General features: G+C 35.8%; 1 protein-coding gene across 1 annotated transcript in view; it reads right to left on the minus strand.

The window, feature by feature from the left end:
* Positions 1–21,850, minus strand: part of col6a4a (collagen, type VI, alpha 4a) — a 46,957-nt gene extending 25,107 nt beyond the window's left edge. The window contains exons 1-7 of the mRNA XM_051130481.1: positions 21,736–21,850; positions 9,086–9,185; positions 8,205–8,795; positions 6,306–6,863; positions 4,636–5,253; positions 2,952–3,509; positions 2,308–2,865 (exon numbers count right to left, since the gene is read on the minus strand). Of these exons, the coding sequence (XP_050986438.1) occupies positions 2,308–2,865; positions 2,952–3,509; positions 4,636–5,253; positions 6,306–6,863; positions 8,205–8,795; positions 9,086–9,161 (2,959 nt within the window). The 5' untranslated portion in view covers positions 9,162–9,185; positions 21,736–21,850. The remainder of the gene's footprint in view (positions 1–2,307; positions 2,866–2,951; positions 3,510–4,635; positions 5,254–6,305; positions 6,864–8,204; positions 8,796–9,085; positions 9,186–21,735) is intronic.
* Positions 21,851–26,788: the final 4,938 nt, after the last annotated feature.

The raw sequence follows: 26,788 nt of genomic DNA on the forward strand, positions 1-26,788 counted from the left end.
GTACAATGAAAAAAGGTTTATTAATATTCTATTTAAAAAATCATGTACTAGCTTAACGTAGTATAAATAGCCAGGCTGGTGTAAGAAGGTTTATTCTAGTGCTTGCTTGTTGTTGGTAATAGCAAAAATTCGTAGCCAACTAACATGGTTGAATTTGAATTCATTTTAAACGGGTGACTAGCAGGATGCATAACTGCAATTCAAATATGAATTTAAGGAAGTAATTTATAAATTCAACTAAAATAATAAACAACATTTTTAACTAGAAAAGAAAAGTCAACAAAAAATGTTATTATGGCTTGACACAGCCCTGAAAAATCATTAGCAAAACTGACCTATATAAATCTAATCTTAATTAGGGGTGGGCGATGTGACCAAAATCTTATATCATGATATGGTAATGATATAAGTCAAAAGTTTACATACACCTTGCAAAATGTTAATTATTTTACCAAAATAAGAGGGATCATACAAAAGGCGTGTTATTTTTTATCTAGTACTGACCTGAATAAGATATTTTACATAAAAGACATTTACATATAGCCCACAAGAGAAAATAATAGTTGAATCTATAAAAATGACCATGTTCAAAAATTTACATACACTTGATTTTTAACACTGTTTTGTTACCTGAATGATGTTTTTTTTTTTTGATAATTGTTCATGAGCCCCTTGTTTGTCCTGAACAGTTAAACTGCCTGCTGTTCTTCAGAAAAGTTCTTCAGGTCCCACAAATTCTTTGGTATTTCAGTGTTTTTTTGTATTTGAACCCTTTCCAACAATGACTGTATGATTTTGATTTTCACACTGAGGACAACTGAGAGACTCGTATGCAACTATAACAGAAGGTTCAAACACTCACTGATGCTACAGAAGGAAACACGATGCATTAAAAACTTTTTGAATTTGAAGATCAGAGTAAATTTAACCGATTTTGTCTTACGGGAAACATGTAAGTATCTTCTGTAGCTTCTGAAGGGCAGTACTAAATTAAAAAAGATGATATCTAAGCAAAATAAGAAAAATGTATGCATCTTTATTCTGTTCAGAAGTTTACACCCCTGGCTCTTAATGCATCATGTTTCCTTCTGAAGCATCAGTGAGTGTTTGAACTTTCTGTAATAGCTGCATATGAGTCCCTGAAAAGACTGATCTCAATACAGTGTAAATCATAGGTGACCACAAAACCAGTCAGAAGGGTCAATTTTTTGAAATTGGGATGTATACATCTTCAGAAAGCTGAATATGTAAGCTTTCCATTGATGTATGGTTTGTTAGGACAGAACAATATTTGGCCGAGATATAACTATTTCAGTATCCGGAATCTGAGGGTGCAAAAAAATAAAAATATTAAGAAAATCATCTTTAAAGTTGTCCAAATGAAGTGCTTAGCAATGCATATTACTAATCAAAAATTAAGTTTTGATATATTTACAGTAGGAATTTAACAAAATATCTTCTTGGAACCTGAACTTTACTTAATTTCCTAATGATTTTTGGCATAAAAGAAAAATCAATAATTTTGACCCATACAATGTATTTTTGACTATTGCTACAAATATACCCCAGCGAATTAAGACTGGTTTTGTGGTTCAGGGTCACATATAGTCATTGTTGGAAAGGGTTAAAATACACAAAAGTGCTTAAAAATCAAACAATTTGTGGGATCTGAATGACTTTTCTGAAGAACAGCAGGCAGTTTAGCTGATCAGTACAAACAAGGGACTCAAGAACAACTATCACTTAAAAAAAAAAAAAAAAACACACACACATGTGGATCATTCAGGTAGCAACAAAATATTAAGAATCAAGTATATGTAAACTTTTGAATAAGGTCATTTTTATAAATTCAACTATTATTTTCTCTTGTGGACTATATGTAAATGTCTTTTATGTGAAATATCTTATTCAGGTCAGTACTAAATAAAAAATAACATGCATTTTGTATGATCCCTCTAATTTTGGTCAAATAATTAACATTTTGCAGATTCTGCAAGGTGTACAGTATGTAAACTTATGACTTCAACTATAGGCTATATGTCTTCATTTTTTGATAAATTTACCAACCTTACCAACCCCTTTATTTTCCAGAATGTCATTAACTGATGAATTTCTTGGAATTATAAATCAGTAAATTCATCTTTCTGTCAATCCAATTCAAAATTCAATTCAACTTGAAATGAAACGAAAGAGAATAATTCTAAATTTGGACAAACCCTATATAAACAACATCCAAAACAAAAAGCTGATCTTTCCAACAGGGATGTGCTGTAACACAGAAACATTTTAGGAACATTTATAATTCACCTGTATCAGCGCTGCAGAGTTTGAATTGGAGGTTTCTGTCAATGGACTGAAGTGCATCAAAATCCCTCTCCACATACACTTTATCTCGAGTTCCACTGATCTCCCACAGCTGTGTGGTGTTTACACTGCCCACGCCTATTGAGAAGATGGTCACACCCTTGTCTCTGATGGCCTTGGCGGGTGCAGCGACAGCATCATGAGCTTCCCCATCTGTGATAACTACGAGGAACTGTGGAACATCAGGCCGACCGCCCATGGATTTGTCAAAGTACTTTGAAATGAATGAGAGCGCTTTCCCAGTGTATGTATTTCCTGTTAGCTGCGTAATGCCGTTGATCTCTTTCTCTACTTCACCTTTGCTGTAGTACCTATTCAGTGGAAACTGCTCCCTTGGATCATCGCTGAACTGGACCACCCCAATATGCACACTATCTTTTCCAATGATGGTACCATTTACAACTTTAGTAATAAACGTCAACATTGATTTAAAGTCTAGGGTATAAATGCTAGAAGAGCCGTCAATCAAAAACATGATATCTGCCACTTTGCTCTTGCAGGCTAAAGAAAGCAGAAAAATTCAGTTTTAATTTTTTTACAAAAACATCCACTTTTTGCAGTGTATATGTATTATTGATTAGTCTTACCCTCCTGTGAGCAAATATCTGTGATAATTTCACTCTTAAGGGCATTCAGACCATCATAGTTGCTCACATAGAACTGCTTGGTTGCGTCAGACGTCATGTTTAAGATCTCTTTTTTGTTGGCATTCTTTACTCCAATGGCATAGACTGAAACACCTTGAATCCTCAGCTCTTCCGCTGGTTCTCTCACCTCATCTTGGGATTCCTTATCAGTAATGACAATGAGAATCTCCTGCACCTTAGCTGGACGGGATGCTCTGGCCTGATTAAAGAGATCGGCCACATAAGTTAGTGCTTTGCCTGTCTCTGTGCCTTCACTGGGCTGAATGATTTTGTTCACAGCTGCTTCTAAAGAGACTCTGTTTTTGTGCTCCGTCAGGCTGAACTGTAGAGTCGGAACACGGTTGACTTTCACAACTCCCACACGAACTCGATTGGGTCCAACGTGGAATAATTGCAGGAAGCCTAGGATAAATTTCTTCACGTCTTCGAAGTCGGTGCGAGTGCTGGCAGAGTGGTCCAACAGGAAATAAATATCGGCTTCCTCTGTGTTCACACATCCTAAAAATGAGGATTGAATTAGTGGAAGTACAAGGAATTATAAGCAGAAACCTAAAGTACACAAATCAAGTACTTGAGTAAAAGTACAGACACGTATAATAAAATATTACTCCAGCAAAAGCTCCTTTTTCAATTTTACTCAAGTGAAAGTACAAAAGTACCTGTTTTTTACGTAAAAAAGTACTGATAGATTTATTTAGCAATTTTATATAGGCTACTTAATTAAATTTTATATTAGCACATATTTTTTATAATCCTACTGCTCAAAATACCTGGGATTTTCCCAAAATAACCACTATATGGAGTAAAAAATACATTTTTGTAGTTGATATGGACTATGTTGACGAGAATGATGTAGTAATATTCACTTTGAAGCTTACACTGCAATCTGTTTTATCTGAAGGAAAACCTATTTGACCATCTAATTTTCACCAGCAAGAAAAAAAGCATTTTAAAGCTTGTTGTTTTGCATAACGTCACAGTTATATATGACATGAGAATAAGGCCTGAAGTTAGCAAGAACATTTTAAGGAAAATATAATTATATTTTCGTAGTGATTTTTTTCCTCTCAAACCTTGTCTGTGGTCTAAAAACACCCCTGGCCAAATGCCCCCAGAGGGCATAATTTGATAATTACTGTAGTTACCATGTTCTGAACATCACATCCTTTCTTTTTCCCTCAGATGTAATCTATCTAGGTGGATGAATAAAAATATTTGGACTTTATATCTAAAATTTACCTCAACTTAGCACCAGCAAGCTTGTTAGCTAGACAGCTAGCATTAGCTAACAATATTATTTTCAGTATGGTTATGAATAAACATTCTTATCTGTCTAGTGGTCCAAACAACATAAAATTACTGTTTCGCAGCATCAGTCGTGCGCACGCGCGCTCACAAGATTCTCCCAGTTTTTAATTGTGAATTCAGTTCACTGGAGACGCTCTCTAAACGGATCATTTGAGTCAATGAGTTGTCGACTCGAGAACAGCTCCTGCTCTACTTATGAGGGTGAGTAATTAATGACAGAATTTTCATTGTTGGGTGAACTGTCCCCTTACATTAAGTGCATTATTTTTATTTAGTATGTAACCCCTCAAGTGATTTTGTTGTTTGTTTCTTTTACCTTGTTTTAGGATGAATCTATTATTCTTGTCAAAACCTCTATCGACCACAACCTTACAAAGACTTTTTCTGAGGCTTTTCTCCAGTGATGTAAGCATCTGAAAACTGTCCACACTGAACACAAACTCCCTGTCAGGGTAAGATCCTATTTGTTTGAGCTCTTCCACGCTGGCATTCTTCACCCCAAGGGCATATACGGTGACTCCTGAGCGCCTCAGCTCAGCAGCTGGGGCGGTGACATCATCTTGTGACTCTCCATCAGTGATGACAACAGCAATCTGCTTAACACCGAGATCTTTCCTGCTGCCCCTTGTCTTGGTGAAGAGATAGTTCTTGGCAAACTTGATGGCCTCTCCAGTTGAGGTTCCTCCGCCTCTGTATGGTATGATTTTAATGTAGTTCAGAATATCACTCTTATTAACGAAAGTGTCCAGGTAGAATTCAGCACTGGGTCTTTCATTGTAAAGAACCATTCCCACCCTCACACTGTCAGATTTCACCTCGAGGCCACTAACTGTGCGGTGGAGGAAACGTTTCATGAGATCAAAGTTGGTTCTGGTGATACTACCCGATTCGTCCACGATAAAAACAATATCCGCCACTTGGGCTGATTTGCAATCTGTTCAAAGACAATAAAAATACATTATTGTAGGTTAACAAGTGGAAAATACTGTTTTAAAAGTATCGACTGTCAACTGCTCTGTTCATTATTACATCCAACAACAAAACACCTCAGTCGCTCAAACTGAGACATTCTTGTCTTCCCCTGCACCAGAGTCGAAACAATGGCGGTCGGATTGATTACAGCTCACTCAGGGCGGGTCTAAGGTAAGACAGTCATGTCAATCAACTGTCATGGGAGCGGCCTTGGTCTGTGTGACGTCACATCGACAAGATACTGAGAATGGCTTGATTTGAAAAAGGGGATAACAATAACAATGGGTGGATTTTTATCATTATAGGGTGGTTGTGTACACACACAGCCAACTCACATTTATGTTCAACCAACATGTAAAAGTGAGTTTTGGATCTGATGACCGCTTTAAAACAAAATTTTCACAAAACAGTATTTATTATATTATCCACCTTATTTTTGCTGTAAGAGTGGGAGTGGCCGTTTGTAAATTTAATGTGTCTGACTTCGGGTCTCATCCACGTCCAGCTATGTTTATCTGTACAAAAGCTGCTTGATATTGCAAATGGGTGTGTCTTACCATATTATTTTAATGTTTTATCTTAATTATGAACACAATAGTTTGTAGTGCAAACTGTTTTACCGTTTACGGCATTTTTAATATTCTTATTTAATTTTCTAATTTCTAATTTCTTTATTTCTAATTTAATATTCTTCTCGTTATTTCTCAATGGCAGATTATGAACAGGAAGTCTAACACATTACCAGAAAACAGCTTACTTCCACATTGAAAAATAAGGTGGATAGTGGATTTGGGAGTCTGCCATGATGCTGTGAGGAATAACATAAGTGGAGTGCTACAAACGGTGAAGCGGTTGGAGTTCTGATATCACTAGAATATCACACTCATCTCAGCCAATCAGATTCAAGGACCAGAAAGAACTGTGGTATTAAACTTAATGCGCATTAAACAAAATATAATTCATAATATGGTGGTATGTCTGTATTGTTTGTAGTTCAAATAAAGGCACACTAACCTCCTGTAACATTGAAAATTTCTTTTTCCTGAATTCTTTTTGTGATGTCTACAACAACATCATCAATGATATTCTCTTGAAATTGGAAACTGCGTATCGTAGGAAGCAGGTAGCGTAAATTTTCTTCCAATCTGATATCAATAACGGTCACATCCTCATTCTTCATTGTTCGCATGGCCCTCAGAGTGGAGTCGTAAGAGTTCCCTGCTCTCAGCACCAGCAGATACTGCTTGTAGCCCTTAGCAATTCTGCTGCCAGATGCCGTGTTGAGAAAGTTTGTACGAACATAATCCATGGCCTTTCCTAATTTTCGCTCTCCATCGGGCCTGGGCTCGAACCGATCTATGAATTCTGTGGCTTCTGCTGTTATTTTGTAGTCTTTGAAAAGGAACTCTTCGACAACGTTCTCGCCAAATTGAGCCAGGGCAATCTTATGAGATCCATCGCCCACATTGAGTTGCACAGCCAGTTGGTTGAGAAGTTCCCTTATTTGTTGTGTTCCCCCATGGGCTGAACTATCCACCAGTATAAATACATCAACAAACTTTGGGGCAATGGCTGTAACAGACAAAAGAAATTGACAATTACTTGACATATATGCACATTTAAATACATGAATATTCACAAAACAGCACAAAATGACTAAAACTTTTAATACAATTAAAATAAAAACTATTACTAACATGTTGTTAGCATGATTAGCATGTTGCTAGCATTTTGTTCGCATGTTACGAACATGTTAGCATGTTACGAACATTAGCATGATTATCAAGTTAATATCGTGATTTCAGTATGATTAACAAGGTATTAACATGTTTATTGCATAATTAGCAAGTTACTAGCATGTTTATAGCCTGATTAGCATGTTGCTAGCATGTTTAACATGTTACTAACATGTTGCTAGCATGTGTTTAACATGATAAGCATTGTACAAGCATGATTAGCATGTTACTAGCTTGTTGCTAGCATGTTGTTAGCACGATTAGCATGTTGCTAACATATTTCTAGCACGATTAGCCAGTTACTAGCATGATTAGCATGTTGCTAGCATGTTGTTAGCATGATTAGCAAGTTACTAGAATGTTGCTAGCATGATTAGAATATTACTAGCAAGTTGTTAGCATGATTAGCAAGTTACTAGAATGTTGTTAGCATGATTAAGATGTTACTAGCATGTTGTTAACATGATTAGCAAGTTATTAGCATGCTGCTAGCATGTTTCTAACATGGTTAGCAAGTTAGTAGCATGTTGCTAACTTTTTTTTTAGCATAATTAGCATGTTTTTATCATGTTCCTAGACTGATTAACATGTTTCTAGCATGATTAACATGTTTACACCAACTAAAACCAGATGAAAAACAGCTAAAAAACAGCTAAAACCAGCCTAGGCTGGTTGTCTAGTTTTAGCTGGTTTAAGCTGAAAATAGCTGGTTTAACCTTGGCTGGTCTTTTTAGTTTGGCCAGCTAAGACCAGCCTGACCAGCTAAAAAGTGGCCAAATCACTTTAAACCACTTTAAATCCAGCCTGGGAAACCAGCTAAGGCTTGTTTTAGCTGTTTTTTAAGTAGGGAGTTGCTAAGCTATGCTATAGCAGTAAACAGCACCATAGGTCTCTTTGTGTAAAAGTTTTCACCCCCTCAATGGAGTCTAAGGGATTTTAGGTGGTTTTGCTAGTCTGGTTTTCAAAAACCGGAAGCTGGATCATAGCAACTAACTTCAGACCAATCTGATGGTCTGACCCAAGTTTGGTGGTTGTAGCATTAAAGCTATAACAACTGTAGTTGTCCACAAATAGTACCAAAACAACACTGTACCAAGTGTAAAAATCTCACTTGACTACTTGTGATCGGATCAACAGAGACAGATTCAGATATCAAATATATTAAAACTTAATTTACCTTTCCCCTGATCCCTCATCAAGATACACACTGTCTCCTTCATGGTGGTCGTCAGTCCTTGCAGCGCTTGGTAATTGTCAATATTAACCACAAAACGTTCAGGTGGGCTGTTGGCGATGGCCTTTAACTCTGTCATATTGGTTGGACCGACACCAATGGCAAAGATGATAATACCCTTTTGTCGCAGCTCTCTGGCAGGTCCCTTTATATCATCGGCTGAGTCTCCATCTGTGACCACCACAACAACCTGAGGCACTTTTTCATCGATACGGCTTCCACCCGCAGTCGTGAAATAGTTGTCCTTAAGGAAATTCATGGCTTTTCCCATGTACGTGCCTCCTGTTCGGTATGGAAGGTTTTCGATTTTCTTAAACAGATCTGCTTTGTTTGTATAGTCCCCTATCAGAAACTCTTTGTGGGGATCGGTGCTGAACTGTGCAAGACCAACTTGTACCTTTTTCGTGTCAATATCCAAACCATCCACAAAAGTGCGCATGAACGTCTTAACCTCCCGGAAGTCTCGAGTACCGATGCTGCTAGAACTATCCACAAGGAATACAATGTCATACGGCGGCCTTTCAGCCAGACATCCTGTCAATGAGAGTATAATAGACATCATGTGAGAACCAAAACATATTTATAAATGACACAAATCTTTTATGTCATTAAGGCTGCATTTATTTGATCAAAAACACACTAAAACAGCAATAATGTGAAAAATTATTTTAATGTTAAAATAACTGCTTTCTACTTTAATAGATATTTAAAATGTACTTTAGTGCTGTGATGGCAAAGCAGAATTTTCTGCAGCCATTACTCTAGTCTCAAGAATCACATGATCCTTCAGAAATCATTCTACAATGCTAATTTGAAGTGTTTACCTGTTTGTTGTGCAGTGCTTACAAGGAAACATGATATGATGATTAAAGCAGAAAGAAATGGCCGTGCCGCCCCCATTTTGTCTTAATGCGTCCGGAAGACCTTGATAGAAAAAAAACAGAAATTATTTTTACATGATAATTCTAATATACTAAACCTAACGTGTCCCCTAACTAGAACAAGAAGCTCCTTACATCAGCAAACATCTGATTTTTATAAAATATTTTCAAACATCAACCAGTCAAATGTTTTTGGACAGTACGATTTTTAATGTTTTTTAAAGAAGACTTTTCTGCTCACCAAGCCTGCATTTATTTGATTAAAAGTACAAACAAAACAGTAAAAAAATTGAAATATTTTTACTATTTAAAATAACTGTTTCCTATTTGAAAATATTTTAAAATGTAATTTATTCCTGTGGTTTCAAACCTGAATTTTTAGCATCATTACTCCAGTCACAAGATCCTTCAGAAATCATTCTAATATTCCAGTTTGCCGCTCAAAAATGTTTTTTATTATTAAATTATTATTATGTTGAAATATAGAACTATTTTGTAACATTATAAATGTCTTTATCATCACTTTTGAAAGAAAAAAGAATCCTGAAAGAAAATGTACTCAGCTGTTTTAAATATTGATGATGATAATAATAATAATAATAATAATAATAATAATAAATGTTTCTTGAGCAGCAAATTAGCATATTAAATGATTTCTTAAGGATCATGTGACTGGAGTAATGATGCTGAAAATTTAGCTTTGATCACACAAATAAATTACATTTTAAAATATATTAAAATAGAAAGCAGTTATTTTAAAAAGTAAAAATATTTCACAATAGTACAGCTTTGGTGTATTTTGGATCAAATAAATGCAGGCATGGTGTGCAGATGAGACTTAAAAAAACATTAAAAATCTTACTGATCAAAAACGTTTGATTGGTAGTGGATTTACAGTCATGTGAAAAAGTTAGGACACCCTATTGAATTCCATGGTTTTCTGTATCAGGACATCATTTTTTTTAAAAAAAAGGTGCTTGGCTGGTCTTATTTTAAAAAAAAATACCTCAGATGAACAACAACACATGACAAATTGCACCGTGTCATTATTCACTGAACAAAAATAAAGCCAAAATAGAAAAAGCCATGTGTGACAAAGTTAGGACACCCTTACTGTTAACATTGGTATTAAGAGGGTAAATAACAGTCAAGCACTGATAATTAAATACTTTTGATTAACTGATCATCAGCAAGTCTGAGCGCCTCTATAAAAGCATAAGCTTTGTCAGTTTGCTTGTCTGGAGCCTTCAGGTGTGTGTTAACACAATGCCAAGGAGGTAAGACATCAGCAATCATCTTAGAGAAGCAATTGTTGCAGCCGTCAATCTGAGAAGAGTAATACGGCCATTTCCAAACAATTTGAAGTTTATTCACAAGTGGAAGACATTTAAAACAGACACCTCTCCTTCCAGGAGTGGATGTCCCAGAAAATTCACCCTAAGATCAGACCATGTAAAACTCAGAGAAATGGCAGACAACCCAAGAACCACACCTCAAACTCTAAAGGCCTCAGTTAACATGTTAAATGATGAAGTTCATGACAATGGCATTAGAAAAATACGGGACGAAAATGTCATGTTTGGAAGGCTTGGCAGAAGAAAGCTTCATTGCAGCATTGCAGCATTTTAGATCTGCAAAGTTGCATCTGAACAAAACACAAGTCTTCTAGAATAATGTCCTTTGAACAGACGAGACCGATGTGGAGATGTTTGGCCATAATGCACAGTGCCAAGTTTGGTGAAAACCTAAAAAGCATATCAGCACAAACACCTCATACCAAAAGACAAAGCATGCTGGAGGAGGGCTGGTAATTTTGGGCTTGTTTTGTAGCCACAGGACCTGAGCACCTCACAGTCATTGAGTTATCCATGAACTCCTCTGTATATCAAAGTATTCTACAGTCAAATGCGAGGGCATCTGTCCGACATCTAAAGTTGGGCCAAAATTGGGTCCTGCAACAGGACAATGATCCCAAGCACACCAGCAAATCTACAACAGAATGGATGAAAAGAAAAGAATCAAGGTGTTGCAATAGCCCAGTCAAAGTCCAGAGCTCATCCTGACTCAAATGCTGTGGTGAGAGCTGTGCATAAGCAAATGCCCACAAACCTCAATAAACTGGAGCAACGCTGAAAAGAAGAGTGGTCCAAATTCCTCCAGAACGATGTGAGAGACTCATAAAGTCACACAGAAAATGAATGCTTCAAATTATTGCTGCTAAAAGTGGATCTACAGGCAACTGACTCATAGGGTGTCCTAACATTGTCACACATGGCCTTTCCATATTGGCTTTATTATTGTTAAATAAATAATGACACAGTGTGATATGACATGTGATGATGTTACCTGAGGATTTATTTTCTAAATTTTAAGACCTGCCAAGGACCAGATAATTTTTTATTATGTCCCGATACAGAAAACCATGAAACTCAATAGGGTGTCCTAACTTTTTCACACGACTGTATATAGTATTGTTGTTGTTGTTTTATGAATTAAAAATAAAGAAATACAAGTCATATAAATACATTATATTTTAAAACAAGGAACAATACAATAGGCTCATTTTCCAACTTCCCCCAGAGTTAAACAGTTGAGTTTTACCGTTTTCGAAGCATAGATCATTAAATCCGATTAGACCGTTAGCATCAAGCTCAAAAATTACCTTATATAATGACGATATTTTTCCTATTTAAAACTTGACTCTTCTGTAGTAACATCGTGTACTAAGACTGACGGAAAATGAAAAGTTATGATTTTCTAGGCTGATATGACTAGGAACTATACTCTTATTCCGACGTAATAATCAAGGAACTTTGCTGCCGTACCATGGGTGCAGCAGCAGGCGCAATGATATTACGCAGCGCCTGAAAGTGACCGGCACTACGTTTGTGTAGATGCACAGTTGCAGCCGGCAGAGTTGACGACTGTGTAATATCATTGCGCCTCCTGCACCCATGGTACGGCAGCAAAGTTCCTGGATTATTACGCCGAAATGAGAGTATAGTTCCTAGCCATATCGACCTAGAAAATCACAACTTTTCATTTTTCGTCCGTCTTTGTCCATGATGTAACTACAGAAGAGTCAAGTTTTAAATAGGAAAAATATCGAAAATATTTGGTCATTTTTGAGCGTGATGCTAACGGTCTAATCGGATTGAATGATCTATGCTAAATTATGCTAAAAGTGCTAAAAAAAACGGTAAAACTCAACTGTTTAACTGGGGAGTTGGAAAATGAGCCTATTTAAAAAAAAAGTGGATTGTTCCTTTAATAAAGCATGATTATACTTATAGATTATTATAATATTAAATGTAATTTAATTTATGGGATAGATAAATAAATAAATACTCACATATAGTCACAGATTACTAATGAAAATGTCAAAAAATGTATCACAAATGTTGATGTTCAGTAAATGTGCTGAAATGAATGTTCCCATCTGTTTGTCTGCTACCCAAATGAACTATAAATATAACAGATGTTCTGATAAATTATCTACTACAGTGAAGCAAACAAACATGTTTATTTTTTCCTGTTAAGAAATGTTTGTGTTGGAATGACAGAATAGAGCATGTTTCACCCGAAGACCAGCTGTAAAATTTAAGGTCAATTGAGGGCCTGTCTAAACCCTCAAGCTCTCACAGCCTAATAGCTGAACTCTTTCATGTGGTGAGAAGAAAGGAATACCAGTCTGTTCCTGGCATGAACAAACCAACCTCTCAAAGCCTAGACCCAACTACCACATAAATGTTAGACTTGCCATAGTGCAGCAAACAAATGTAATGTTTTCAGTTGCTAAGATGTTCTGTGAAGAAAAATAAATACCAAATGTAACTAGATGAAAAAGTTCGTCAAGACAAACTTTAAGTTGGCTTGAGAAAGCCGGACCAGAAAGTTTTAAAAAATTTGAAAAGTTTGAAAAGTTAAGAAGTTTCAAAAGTTTAAATACTTTAAGAAGTTTTAAGTTTGGATGGTTTTCAGTCTGAAATATTTTTAAAGTTTTAAAGTTTGAATGTAGTCTGTCAGATAGATAGATAGATAGATAGATAGTATTGGTCAGATTATCAATCGACAGATAGATAGATAGATAGATAGATGATTCTAACATTATTTCCAAGTTACTAGCATGTTACTAGTCTGTTTCTAGCATGATTAGCAAGTTGATAGCATGTTGCTAGCATGTTTCTAACATGATTAGCATGTCGCTAGCATGTTTCTAGCATGGTTAGCATGTCACTAGCATGTTTCTAGCACGATTAGCAAAGTTGCTAGCATGTTTTTAACATGATTAGCATGTCACTAGCATGTTTCTAGCATTATTAACATGTTGCTAGCACGTTTCTAACATGATTAGAAAGTTGCTAGCATGTTTCTAACATGATTAGGAAAGTTGCTAGCATGTTTTTAGCATAACTAGCATGTCACTAGCATGTTTCTAGCATGATTAGCATGTCGCTAGCATGTTTCTAGCATGATTAGCAAAGTTGCTAACATGTTTCTAACATGATTAGCATGTAGCTAGCATGTATCTAGCATGACTAGCATGTTAGCATGTCGCTAGCATGTTTCTTGCATGACTAGCATGTCGCTAACATGTTTCTAGCATGATTAGCATATCACTACCATGTTTTTAGCATGATTAGCAAAGTTGCTAGCATGTTTCTAACATGATTAGCATGTCGCTAGCATGTTTCTAACATGATTATTAAAGTTGCTAGCATGTTTCTAACATGATTAGCATGTCGCTAGCATGTTTCTAGCATGACTAGCATGTCGCGAGCATGTTTCTAGCATGACTAGCATGTCGCTAGCATGTTGCTAGCATGTTTCTAACATGATTAGCATGTCGCTAGCATGTTTCTAGCATGATTAGCCAGTTGCTAGCATGTTTCTAACATAATTAGCAAAGTTGCTAGCATGTTTCTAGCATGATTAGCCAGTTGCTAGCATGTTTCTAGCATGATTAGCAAGTAGCTAGCATGTTTCTAGCATGATTAGCCATTTGCTAGCATGTTTCTAACATGATTAGCATGTCGCTAGTGTAGCAGAGGCCAGCGGGTAAGTGCTGTGCAGGTTAAACCTCACTCCCCAGATCTCAAGAGATGCACTAGCGACTGACGCTAGAGGTTGCAGCCTTTAGCCTCCTTGTTAGTGCGTCCGCCTCCCATCCCGAAGACCCGGGTTCGAGACCCGCTCGGAGCGGTGTGCGAGTAGGACCCGGGTGGAGGGGTTACACTAGCATGTTTCTAACATGATTATTAAAGTTGCTAGCATGTTTCTAACATGATTAGCATGTCGCTAGCATGTTACTACCATGTTTCTAACATGATTAGCATGTTTCTAGCATGATTAGCCAGTTGCTAGCATGTTTCTAACATGATTAGCAAAGTTGCTAGCATGTTTCTAGCATGAGCAGTTGCTAGCATGTTTCTAGCATGATTAGCCAGTTGCTATGCATGTTTCTAGCATGATTAGCAAAGTTGCTAGCATGTTTCTAGCATGATTAGCCATTTGCTAGCATGTTTCTAGCCATGTAATGGTTTAGCAAAGTTGCTAGCATGTTTCTAGGATGATTAGCAAAGTTGCTAGCATGTTTCTAGCATGATTAACAAAGTTGCTAGCATGATTCTGGTTGCTAGCCATAGATAGTAATGGTTAGATAGATAGACAGATAGATAGATAGACAGATAGATAGTAATGGTTAGATAGATATATAGATAGATAGATAGGTAGATAGATAGTAATGATAGATAGGTAGATAGATAGATAGGATTTTTCCCAGTTTTAATCGGGATTTTTAAGAAAACTGTAAGTCGGATCAGTTAGAAAAGATATAGCAACTCGAGTCAGACCAGTCTGAAGATCTGGACTGAGTTTGGAGTTTGTAGAGTTAAAGCTCTAGGAGGAGAAGCAGTCAGAAAATTTAGTCTCAGAAGAATAATAATAACTTTAAGTTTAAGTAGCATATCAGTAAGTTGGCTTTCTCAAGCCAACTTAATAAATGATTATATCATTCCTATCCTTTCTGTGAAGCTACATTCTGGATCCAGATGGATTGTGCAAATATGTTTCAAACACTGACCCCTGTTTGCCATTAGTCAAATAACACGTATTTCCAACCTATAAAGGAATACACAAATATTAAAATTTGCTGAAAATGTACCCTCCCTCAAGCCATCCAATGGCTTCTACATCCAAACTCATCTACATCCAATGGATGTAGATGAGTTTATTTCTTCATCGTAACAGATTTGGAGATATTTAGCATTGCTCACCAATGGATCCTTTGAAGTGAATGGGTGCCGTCAGAATAGGAGCTCAAAGAGCTGATAAAAACATCACAACAATCCACAAGTAATCCACACAACTCCAGTCCATCTTGTTAAGTAAGAATCTGCATGTTTGTAAGAAACAAATCCATCATTAATTGTTTTTAACTTCAAACTGTTGCTAAAATAGGAGTCCTCTATCCATAATACAGCTGTATTATGTATAAATGTTGTCTAAATCAGGAGAGAAACACACACAAATCACTGTTTACAAGCGTAAACAGTCCAAAACGGTCCTAAGTAAATATGTTGATGGATTTTGATTTGAGAGGACAACACTCCCATTTACAGCAGAGGATCCATTGGTGAGCAATTGTTGAGCTAAATTTCATCAAATCTGTTCCAATGAAGAAGTAAACTTATTTCCATCTTTGATGGCCTGAGGCTGGGTACATTTTCAGCTGATTTTCACTTTTGGGTGAAATATTCCTTTATCTCACAACATTGCTTCACTATGTTGGGCTGGTCAGCACAGGAGAGATATAAAAGTTAATATATTTAGTTATTTTTCATGAATCAAATTCAGTCACACTCTACTTTACCTTCCACGAGGCAATGGAATGCATCTGTATCTGCTTGCATCTGTCATGTTTTTGAGAGGTACAGATGTCCCATGCATAGAAAGTTACACATGTGCCCGTCGTCCCAAAGAAGGAGCTCAACGGAAATCTAATCTGTATTCTGCTCCTCTGCTCTCATGCATAATAAAATGGTCTTCTATAATAAAATCACACATGACAGACACATGGAGCCCATATATGTTTCAGGCACTCTAATCAAACAACCTTTTTTCAGCAAGCTCTATTACAAAATTCTTTCTAGCACAGCTCTTTCATTAAGATGCTAATCTACTCCAGGCTTTCCAAATACAGTCACTGACAAGCTTTTATGTCTTGTTTCACAATGCTGTTACTTCCTAATACAAGGAGTAGGCAAACTTAGGCACGTGGAGCATAAAAAGCAAGAAAGATTAATATTATGCATACTATTTTTTACTTTGTTGTTCGTTTCAGTTGAAGTTATTTGTGTATCTCAAACCACTTCCTTCAGTAATCCTTCAGCGTCATGCCGCCTGTTTAATTCATTTCTGAGCTGCACAGTCGAGCCGGACGGTGCAGTTGCTTTGATGTGGTCTGCTGTTCTTCAAACACTCTCAGTAAAAAGAATAGAAAAATTAAGAACATTTCCAACAGACTAAGGTTGAAAAGAAGTTTTTTTGAAAGACTGCTGATCTGCTGCTCAAGAAACATTTATTAATATAGCTGCAACCAGCGATTACCGGCGTTCAAGAGCTTAAGGCATTCAAACATATAAGGAAAAAGACATTACATATTATTTAGCAAGGCTGTACCCACCTAAATCTATGATTAAAAAGCATTTTTGGCAAATTCAGGTAATTTACCATAGAAATATGATGTTTTTTTTAACATTTATGACTGTTATAGAGGCAGCTGTGGTCCCCTTAAAACTTTGCATGCATGTTTAGGATCACCTGTCACATATGCTCGTGTAGTTTTGAGTTTTCCTTTAGGATTTATAGGATTTTGGGTTAATTTGGACAGGCCACTCTGCTAAATGGCCCATTATAGCTTCCCAAATGGTAGATTTTAACATTTTTTGATAATTATTGGCCTAGGGAGTCCAGAGAATTGTACTGCAGTGTTTTTTTTTTCCAGACTGAGCGAAAAACCTAGGACTAGTTTACAAAAGTAGTTTTTTAACATTTTCTCCATCATTGAAAAAGCAGCCATGTTTATTATGATGTGCAAAAGTCCATGTAGACACTTGTGCCACTTCAGACCAAGACTGTGCACACAGATTTTCATGTTGATAGGACAAAAGGCTGCGCAGTTGTAGCCATGTTCCTATAGCGCCACCAAGTGGCTAAGCTCTGTGTTTTTTTCCTGTAACCTCAGATTGAGCTTGTACATTAGTGTTCTCAGTTTGGCAGAGATATCCCATTCCGTTTAGGAGTTATAGGTATTTTTTAAAGGGATCATCGGATGCCCATTTTCCACAAGTTGATATGATTCTTTAGGGTCTTAATGAAAAGTCTATACTATACTTTGTTTAAAAATTCTCAGTGGTTGTGTAAAACAACACCGTTTTACCTTGCCAAAATCAGCAATGCAAAAATCATCCTATTCTGGTCAAGGCTGCTTTAAATGTTAATGAGCTCTGCTCGCCCCGCCCCTCTCTTCTCTCTGTGGAGCGACGAGCCTGTTTACATTAGCCGCATTTAGCCACATTTAGCCGCGTTTAGCCATTAAACTCGCTAACTAGCACATGATTGCAGAGATTCATTAAAAAAACCTTTATACTCACTTCTGCTGTAAGTGAAGCTGAATCACAAATGATTTGTGCGAACATATACGCATTTATGTAGATCGGGAGGCGCATTCCCTTCACAAACAAACTTAATCCACTGCATCTTCAGCGGCTCAGATATTGGGAGTAAATGACGACCACTGTGTTCATTATTGCATCGAGCAACACAACACCTCAATCGCTCAATCTGAGATATTCTTGTCTAACTTACATCCCTGCTCTGGCATCGAAACAATGGAGGTTGGACTGTTACAGCTGATCTGACTGTTACAGCTGATCTGAGGTATAGTTGATTGACACTCATGTCAATCAACTATTGTGGGAGTGGCCTCTGTTGGTGTGACGCCACACCGACAGGCATCTGAGAAAGGCTCGATTTGAAAAAGGGGATATTATTTTTACAGAGTAATTAAAAACCACTGCATGGATTTTATCATTATAGGGTAGATTTGTACATACACTGTCAACACACATTAATGTTTAAACAACATGAAAAAGTGATCTTTGCATCCGATGACCCCTTTAAAAGGGGCACTGCCCCTTTCAAACGTTTTGGCGCTCCTATGCGACAGTGAGTCGAAAGTTCAACTTCTTGGTTTGGCAAAAGCAGGCTTTTTAAAAATGTGAAATACCCCAAAATTTTGTATCTTAGGCATGTATTTTAGGACATTTAGGAGTTATAAGCGATTTCATACTTTTGATCGCTGTAGTGCACCCGTCAGGCCAACTGGAGCGAGACTTGGTCATATTGTAGCTGGAGTGATTACTACCATCCCTCCAAGTTTCAAGTCTCTATGACTTACGATTTGGTCTGCACGATCAGTTTTATGTGGAGATCACTGATCTGTGACCATTCTAACAATTGCAATAGCATTTCAGCGCTACACACTTGAACCCCTAATTATCCAAGTTGAAAAAAGTTGTGCTTTTAATTATTTTGGTGATATTAAGCAGTGGTCTTTTTTCTGGATTTTTTGATGAATAGAACATTTTGATAAATTTTGAAAATTTTAATGTTGAGTCAAAGTATTCATTTCTTTTAGTAAAAAAAATTATTGACCCTAAATTTTTGAACGGCAGAATATCAGATGGAATCAGATGGAATTTTGTTTATTTTGGTCATTTATTATTATAATATTTTTTTTCTTTTTTTTTAATTGAATCAACAGCATAAGTTTTGCACCTGTTTAGATTCCATTATTATCTGGTCATAGAACTGCATGAATTCCCTGCAAACTGTGGTAACCAGGATTTTATTCTTTCCAAACACTAAACCACACCCAGTGTATGATGAAAGAAAATGGGCATTTAAGAATGTCAACAATTTTGATAAAAGAGATTTGGATAGAAAAACAAATAATATACACTTAGCAAAGAGAGTTTTAAACCCTTAAGCCGGAATCAACTGAGTGAAGAACTGGGGCCAGTTGCATAAAAGGTTAAGACTAGTCTTAAAAGTAAGCCAGCTATTTTTTTTCTTTAAAGCTGGTCGTCATTATTTAAATTCAGTTACATAAAAATGTAGATTAGTCTAAGTTGAATCCAAAAAATAAGACTGATTACCCTTTGGCTAACTGCTAGCTGGTCAAACTAGCTCTTAAGACACTGTCTTAACATAGAGGCTAAGTTTATGCAACTGGCCCCTGTTGTGGCGCCCATGTGTTTAAGAGTAACAGGAAAGGTGGATCAAATGATGCTCACATGGAAGCAATTAAACTGTGAAGAGAAACTTGACTGATAGAGAAAACCAAACCCAGAGGCCATGACATGTCACTTCACTGAGGCAAATCTTTGCATGCACGTTTATTTTATGCTTGTTTCCTGCATGTGATTTCAGAGGTCAGACAATGTTTAACACAAATATTATTAGGACAACACATTAAATTAATAAAATACTCTCAGGACCATGACATTCCACTAGTCTGAGCAACTAAAAGCCTTTAGACAGGTCTTTAAGTTATGATTAGTTTATTTCTTAATAGTAAATGATTGATTACAGGACAAAGTTCTAATTTAATTTCAATAATTTACTGATTTTAGGTCAGAAATTCATTTTGGAGAGGTAAACATGCCGCTCAGGCATCAGAAATCTATGGCATGCGTGCCACCACTGGAATGTAGAAAATAAACACTGGCACACAAGCGATAAGGGAAAGAGAAATATTGTGCTATTGTGTTATAGTAGTCAAATATACAGTAAATGGATGACAGTATAGAGAATACACCGAGAAAACTTCTCAAATTTCCAACCCCATGCACTAGATCTGACTTTAATCATACAACCAGTTTGTGCAATCTGGACCTAAAATTGTATTCCTCATTGGCAAACGTTCAAGTGCTGACAGACACCATGATTGCACAACGCATCTTACAGTATAACGTAAACAAACGCCTTTGACGCTCTCTTCTAAGTACTGCCATTTATTTTACACGCTGACCATGTCTATAACACAGCTGCATATGTTACATATGATGTAAACAATCTATGGTACCATGTTTTTTGTATGGTCAAGTGTTATGACAGCATAGAACATATGGACCTGATCACCTCTAACTGGATCTCCAGATGTGCAATTATGTCGGCTTTCAAAAAAAATCCCTTAACCCAAGAGCAATTTTTGGCCTACATACACCAAACTAGCTAACTAACAGGTAAAACCCAGTTTGAACATGTAAATTATAATTCATTCTAGTTACCACTTAGACTAACAAGCCTAACATGCCTTCAAAACAGAGTAGTTACCACATCTCTCTTGAAAATTACAAAACATTCCAACTTGAAAAGACCTCTGTGACCTCCAGACTTCAAGGCGTTGTCAAACCATTCCGATTTTGTTTCTATATAAGATTTCCGTTCTGTTTTATGTACAATTTAATCGCTGTAAAGTAAATCATATATTTTGTACGAGGAGCTTAATTTGTGTGCCTCGGGAACTGTTGCAACAACACCTCATTTCCCCCTGATTTCCAAATCAGAGCAGACCCGTATCTGATTGGCGACACTGCTATGCAAGCCTTCAGAACTAAAGGAAATGCCTTCTAATGGAATAGAGTTATCTCAGACCACTTCTGAATAAGCAACTAATTTATCATATTCATGCAGGCATGAAGAATAAGAGGACGTTCCACATTAAACAAATACAATATGCATATCCATCCAACTTTTACCTACTCTTTCAGGAGCTTTCAGTAATATTTTTACAGTTCATTTGCTCCAATGTTTTATTTCTTATTTCTAACCAGACTAAAGCCTGGTTAGCTCAGATAGCAGTAGATAGCCTACTGGTAGACACTCATAACTACACCATCTAGTTGCAAGAAGCTCTCTTCAGTGATGACCATAGAATGGTTATTATGTAAATGTAATTTTAATACATTATTATAATATAGTATATTATTACCATTTAAAATTTTAGTAAATATATTATTTTCACCTCGTCTGTGTCATAAATCGAGATTTTAAGAGACCTCAAAAACCGGCCACTAATTAAAAAAAACGACAATAGGCTAATATAACGAAATATTTGCTGTTGATATATGACTTGAAGGAATACATTAAATAAAAAAATAATAATTAAATAAAAAATAAAAAATGTGCATAATTATTTGCAGCTATGTGTGAGGAGACGTTTAACTGCTAAAAGATCGTTATCATCATTATTATAATAAAATATATCACCATAATTCCTGAAAAATAATTTAACATATTTTTAAACACCGTTTTAAATAAAATCCAAACAGACAAAGCTTTACAAACCAGTTTTGCTTTAAACTCAAATATTTCTAGCAGTGCTTCGTCTTCTCCAAACACTTCAAACTTGCGACATCCACTCAACTTATCACTTACTCAAATTACAAATAACAGAAAACAATAATAAATTTCACCAACAATGCATGCAGTGTCTCTGCAAGCAAGAATAAAGCGCATGCACTTACTGTACATCTGTCGGAGCGCGAGACGACAATCCCACTGCAGGAGCGCGTCTGTGCACAGACGGTGTGACCACTCCTCAACGAACCCCCTCCCCATATGCTGCTTACACATATTTTTAACCCATATGCTGGGTTCAGCTTGTTAAATCATTTTATTGGGTTATTTTAAATATTTTTTACCCAGGTACTGGGTAGCTGTTCTGTACTCTAAAAAACGGGTTATTCTTTTTAACCTAGAGCTGTGAAGTTTTTCTGCACTCTAAAAATGCTGGGTTATTTTTTAACCCATATGCTGGGTCATTTTATTGTTTTTTTTTTTTGTTTTTTTCTTATTTTACCTAGGTGCTGTATTTTTTAACCCATATGCCGGGTCATTTTATTTTTTTATTTATTTATTTTATTTTTTTATTATTATTTTTTTTTTTTTTCAAATTTTACCTAGGTGCTGTGTTGTTTTTCTGCACTCTAAAAATGTTGTTTTTTAACCTAAATGCTGGGTTCAGCCGGTTGAGTCATTTTATTGGGTTAGTTTTAATATTTTTACCAGGAGCTGTGAAGTTTTTCTGCACTCTAAAAACGCTGGGTTATTTTATAACCCATATGCTGGGTCATTTTATTGGGTTATTTTCATATTTTACCTAGGTGCTGGTTAGTTTTTCTGCACGTTAAAAAAATGGTTATTCTTTTTAACCTATATGCTGGGTTCAGCCTGTTGGGTCATTTTACTGGGTTATTTTGCATAGTTTTACCCAGGTGCTGGTTAGTTTTTCTGCACTCTAAAAATGCTGGGTTATTTTTTTTTTTTAACTCATATGTTAGGTTCAGCCTTTTAGTTCATTTTATTGGGTTATTTTTCATATTTGTACTCATGTGCTGGGTAGTTTTTCTGCATTCTAAAAATTCTGGGTTCAGCCTGTTAGGTCATTTTATTATTTTTTTTTATTTTAATTTAAATTTTTTTTATATTTTTACCCAGGTACCGGGTAGTTTTTCTGTAACTCAGCTTACTGTCAATACAAATGGCACACATCTACCCAGCGCTGGGTCATAGTAACCCAGTTTTGGCTAGTCTTTGCCAAACTGGTTAAAACTGGTTGCATTTGTCAGTGTATTATTTTGGTAATCGAGTAATCTGTTGATTATTCTGATGATTAATCGACTAATCAGATAATTATAATTAATAATATATATTAAATAATAATATAATAATATAATAATATAATTTTGTAGCAATAAAAATAGACCTAATCTAACAATAGCCTTTAAAATGACTAAATTACATATATAATAGAAATGAGGTGATAATAATTAGTTTAAATAAAGTAGCAAAAGCATGAAATCATATGGTTTTATTGAACAAAACTGGTTAAAATACAAACAATAGGGCTAATGTACATTATGTATTATAACAAATGCCTGCAGAGGGCACCAACAGCCCAACAATTGTTTTTATACTTTACTGCGCAATCTAATCCTTGTTTGATATTGACTAAATAACATTTAATTAAAAGGTCCACTTAATCTTTAATATTTGGCTATTTCTTTATGATAGAAAAGATACAGCCGCTGTAATTTCTTGAACATGTGACATGTGGACATCAAAAGGTGTAAACTCAGAGTGAGTGTTTGAGCTTTTATTTTGAAATCGCCGTGAACAGTTAGCATGTGGAGAAACACTAATGTATTCCCATGTGTACCTGTAGTTTCATAAATGATTTATCTTACAAATCTGATGAAATAACGCACGTTGCCTTCTGAAATGAACGCTATAATAAACGCAAACCCACAACAACATGCAAAGATTTGCATGAGTTTAAGACGCTCCACACATGTAAATGATAACAGTTTGTGTATGATTTACTGTGAATGGAGCCGCTCTGAGAGACATAACATACACGCATATAAATAATTAAAAAGAATATATTAAAACTGCATCGCATATATTTATTTAATAGAATCGTAAAGTTTGTGAATTCTTAACAGCATTATGCTTTATTATGATTTTTAAATGGGTAATATGTGGAAAGCTCAGCTTCCGGTATTTTGTAAATTACTGGACACTGGAAAAATGCAATCGAGGATTTTTAAAAATCAAGCACCCGAAGATAAACGAGGAATCCTTGCAGCCCTAGATCTGCCATGGAGAAAAATGACTGACGGGAAACTTCCTGAATGAAATTGCTTTGTATTACATTGTATTCCTTTCAAATTATCACTGTATACATAGAAAACCGTCTGTAGTCTCACATTTTTCCTTTTTTTTTGAAATAACATCTGCTTGGAACACTACTAAACCTGAAAATCCTGGTTCAGTTTGGCCAACCGCAAACGCATTGTTCCTTGATTTGATAACTTTTGTCAGTCTATTGTACTCCAAATGTTTTTTTTTTTTCCCAGTCTGACTGATTAGTACAGCCCAAAACATATAAATGACCATTTTCAGCAGCAATAATCAGCAAAATATGCGAGTTTCATTCGCTTCGGTGACATTGTTTACATTCAGTGCTGCCAATATGGCTGATTGATGAAAACAATAGGAGCCACCTTATAGAAGTCTGTTAAGAATATTTAAAATCATTGTTAGTATAACTCTCTTGACCCGTGACAAAATCTTGTCTTGCATGTTATTCGTTTAGCAAATTATAAAGCAGATGTGCAGAATTAATATAATATCTGGTGACACAATAATGAATGGATGATCTTGTCACCAGGGACCACACAGTTAAATGAAAACACAGTGTTCGCTTCTCACACTCCTCGACTTAAGCCCTATGTCTTGGGAACAATCCCAGACAGCCACACAAGGGCCTTTACCTCAAGCTGTGCTGGCTTTAGTCAAATCCCAAACCCAGCCCTGGAAGTTGTCTTGAAGCAATAGTTAAACACTGGTGTGACCGTTTAAAAAAAAGTGCATGGATGTCAAAGATGCAAAAAAGACCTGATTTTTTAATCGTAATTTTAGCCAAACATGAATTTGACATTGCATTAGAAACTGATGTAAATACACTAGAAAACCCAAATCCGTAAATACATGCATGCATACCCACTTCACTATCCCCTGTGCTAAAACAGCTAAGAACATGTGCTCTTTCTGTAAGGTGAGAAGAGACATCTCCTACACATAGTCCACATACCATCACAGCTTGCTGTTTCAGGCAGCCCTTTTAAAAAAAAATTTTAAAGTAATATTTCACTGAAAAATAAAAAAAATACTGAAAATTGACACCCTCAGGTCATCCAAGATGTGGATGAGTTTATTTCTTCATAACAGTTCATAACAATTTAGCATCACATCAAGAGAAATATAAGTTCTTCAGAAATTCTAGCTGGGTCCCTGATGTTATTTTAAATTTTAAATACAACATCGTGTTTTCTCTGGCATATATTCTTGGATTTTTTATTTTGTAAAACAATTAGATTAGATTTAGGTTCTGTGAATTATCCCATGTGTATCCCATGAGACAAAGGTAAACAAAACTGAGGACATTGGCCAGGCAGATTTTGGCCTGTTCAGATTTGTTTTGGTTCGTGCCTTTGGGATATTGTTTGTGGTTTATTCTATGGGTTTAGTCTTCATATGAGTACAAAGCCGTTATGAAGTCAAATGCTAATGCAAATGCATGACTTATCTTATTCCTGCTTATTCCTGCTTTAAAAAGAAAAAACAACAACATTTCCTGTATTTTTCTTCTGTTACTTCAAAGTATTCTTAGGTGTATGTGGAAAGAGTTGCTGGTACAGGAACACAAAAAGAGATTAACCAGGAATGTGTCTTATATTAATCCATCCTGTCCGAGTGTTCCAATGACAGCTGTGCTGCTGAGCAGATGTTTGTCCATGATAGGTTCAAGGGAAATTCTAAGGAGGTTCCCTGTTATTGCCATTATTATAAAATCTATCAAGAAAAAAATGTAGTTTAATAAGTAAAACATGGCATAATTGCACTAAGTTTATTGGCTCAGTGCATACTAAAAACAAAATATACCTTCAAAGCACTTTAGGTTGTATATTTGCATGCATTTGTAATTATGAACATATGCAACATTCATGATCCTCCTTCTCAATGACATTAATAAAATATCAGGAAAAACTTTTTTCTCAAAATTGCATAAGATAAACTGACAGTTGCCAGAAATTAGGTCAGAATTGTGAGATATAAACTCGCAAATCTGACTTTTTTCTCAGAATTGCATGAAGTAAACTCGCAATTCTGACTTTTTTTCACAGAATTGCAAGATGTAAATGCACAATTGTGAGTTTATATCGCACAATTCTGACTTTTTTCTTGCAATTCTGATTTTTCTTAGAATTACAAGATATAAATGATCAATTGTGATAATAAAGTCAGAATTATAAGATAAAAACTCGCAATTCTGACTTTTCTTCTCAGAATTGCATGATTTAAACGCAGTTTAAACGCAGTTAGTTTTTTTTCTCGCAGTTGCGGGTTTATATCTTGCAGTTCTGATTTAATAACTTGCAATTGCGTTATGATTTCAGAACTGCAAGATAACTCGCAATTCTGAGAACAAAAGATTTGTAAGTTTATATATAGAAATTCTGACTTTATTTTTCAGCTCTGTGACTTTCTAAAGATTGTGACTTTATTTCTCATAATTGTGAGTTTATATCTCCAAATTCTGAAATGACGTCAGAATTGTGAGTTTGTATCACAAATTGCAAGAAGTAAACTTGCAATTGTAAGAAAAAAAGTCAGAATTGTGAGATAAAAAGTCGCAATTACCTCATTTTTATTCAGTAAACCGGCTTCCATAATAAAAGGGTTACTCTGAAATGTTAAAAAATCTTGTGATTCACTAAATGTACTTGTGATTTAAATTGGACCAGGTTTAATGTCTCTCCTTCAGATTTTCATTCCCAAATGCGTGCTTACATTTATACTCTGGTACTAATTGAAATTTAATATGATATTGTGGTATCTTAAAAGAAAACTGGATTTGATTTACCAGTTCCCCTTTTCCTTCCCTAGCTGGTTTTCCCCCATATAAACTCCCACATTTTTTTACTCTGGTTACTGCTTAGTGTCAACCAGGGT

This window comes from Labeo rohita, chromosome 16 (assembly GCF_022985175.1).
Source record: "Labeo rohita strain BAU-BD-2019 chromosome 16, IGBB_LRoh.1.0, whole genome shotgun sequence".
Lineage (NCBI taxonomy): Eukaryota > Metazoa > Chordata > Actinopteri > Cypriniformes > Cyprinidae > Labeo > Labeo rohita.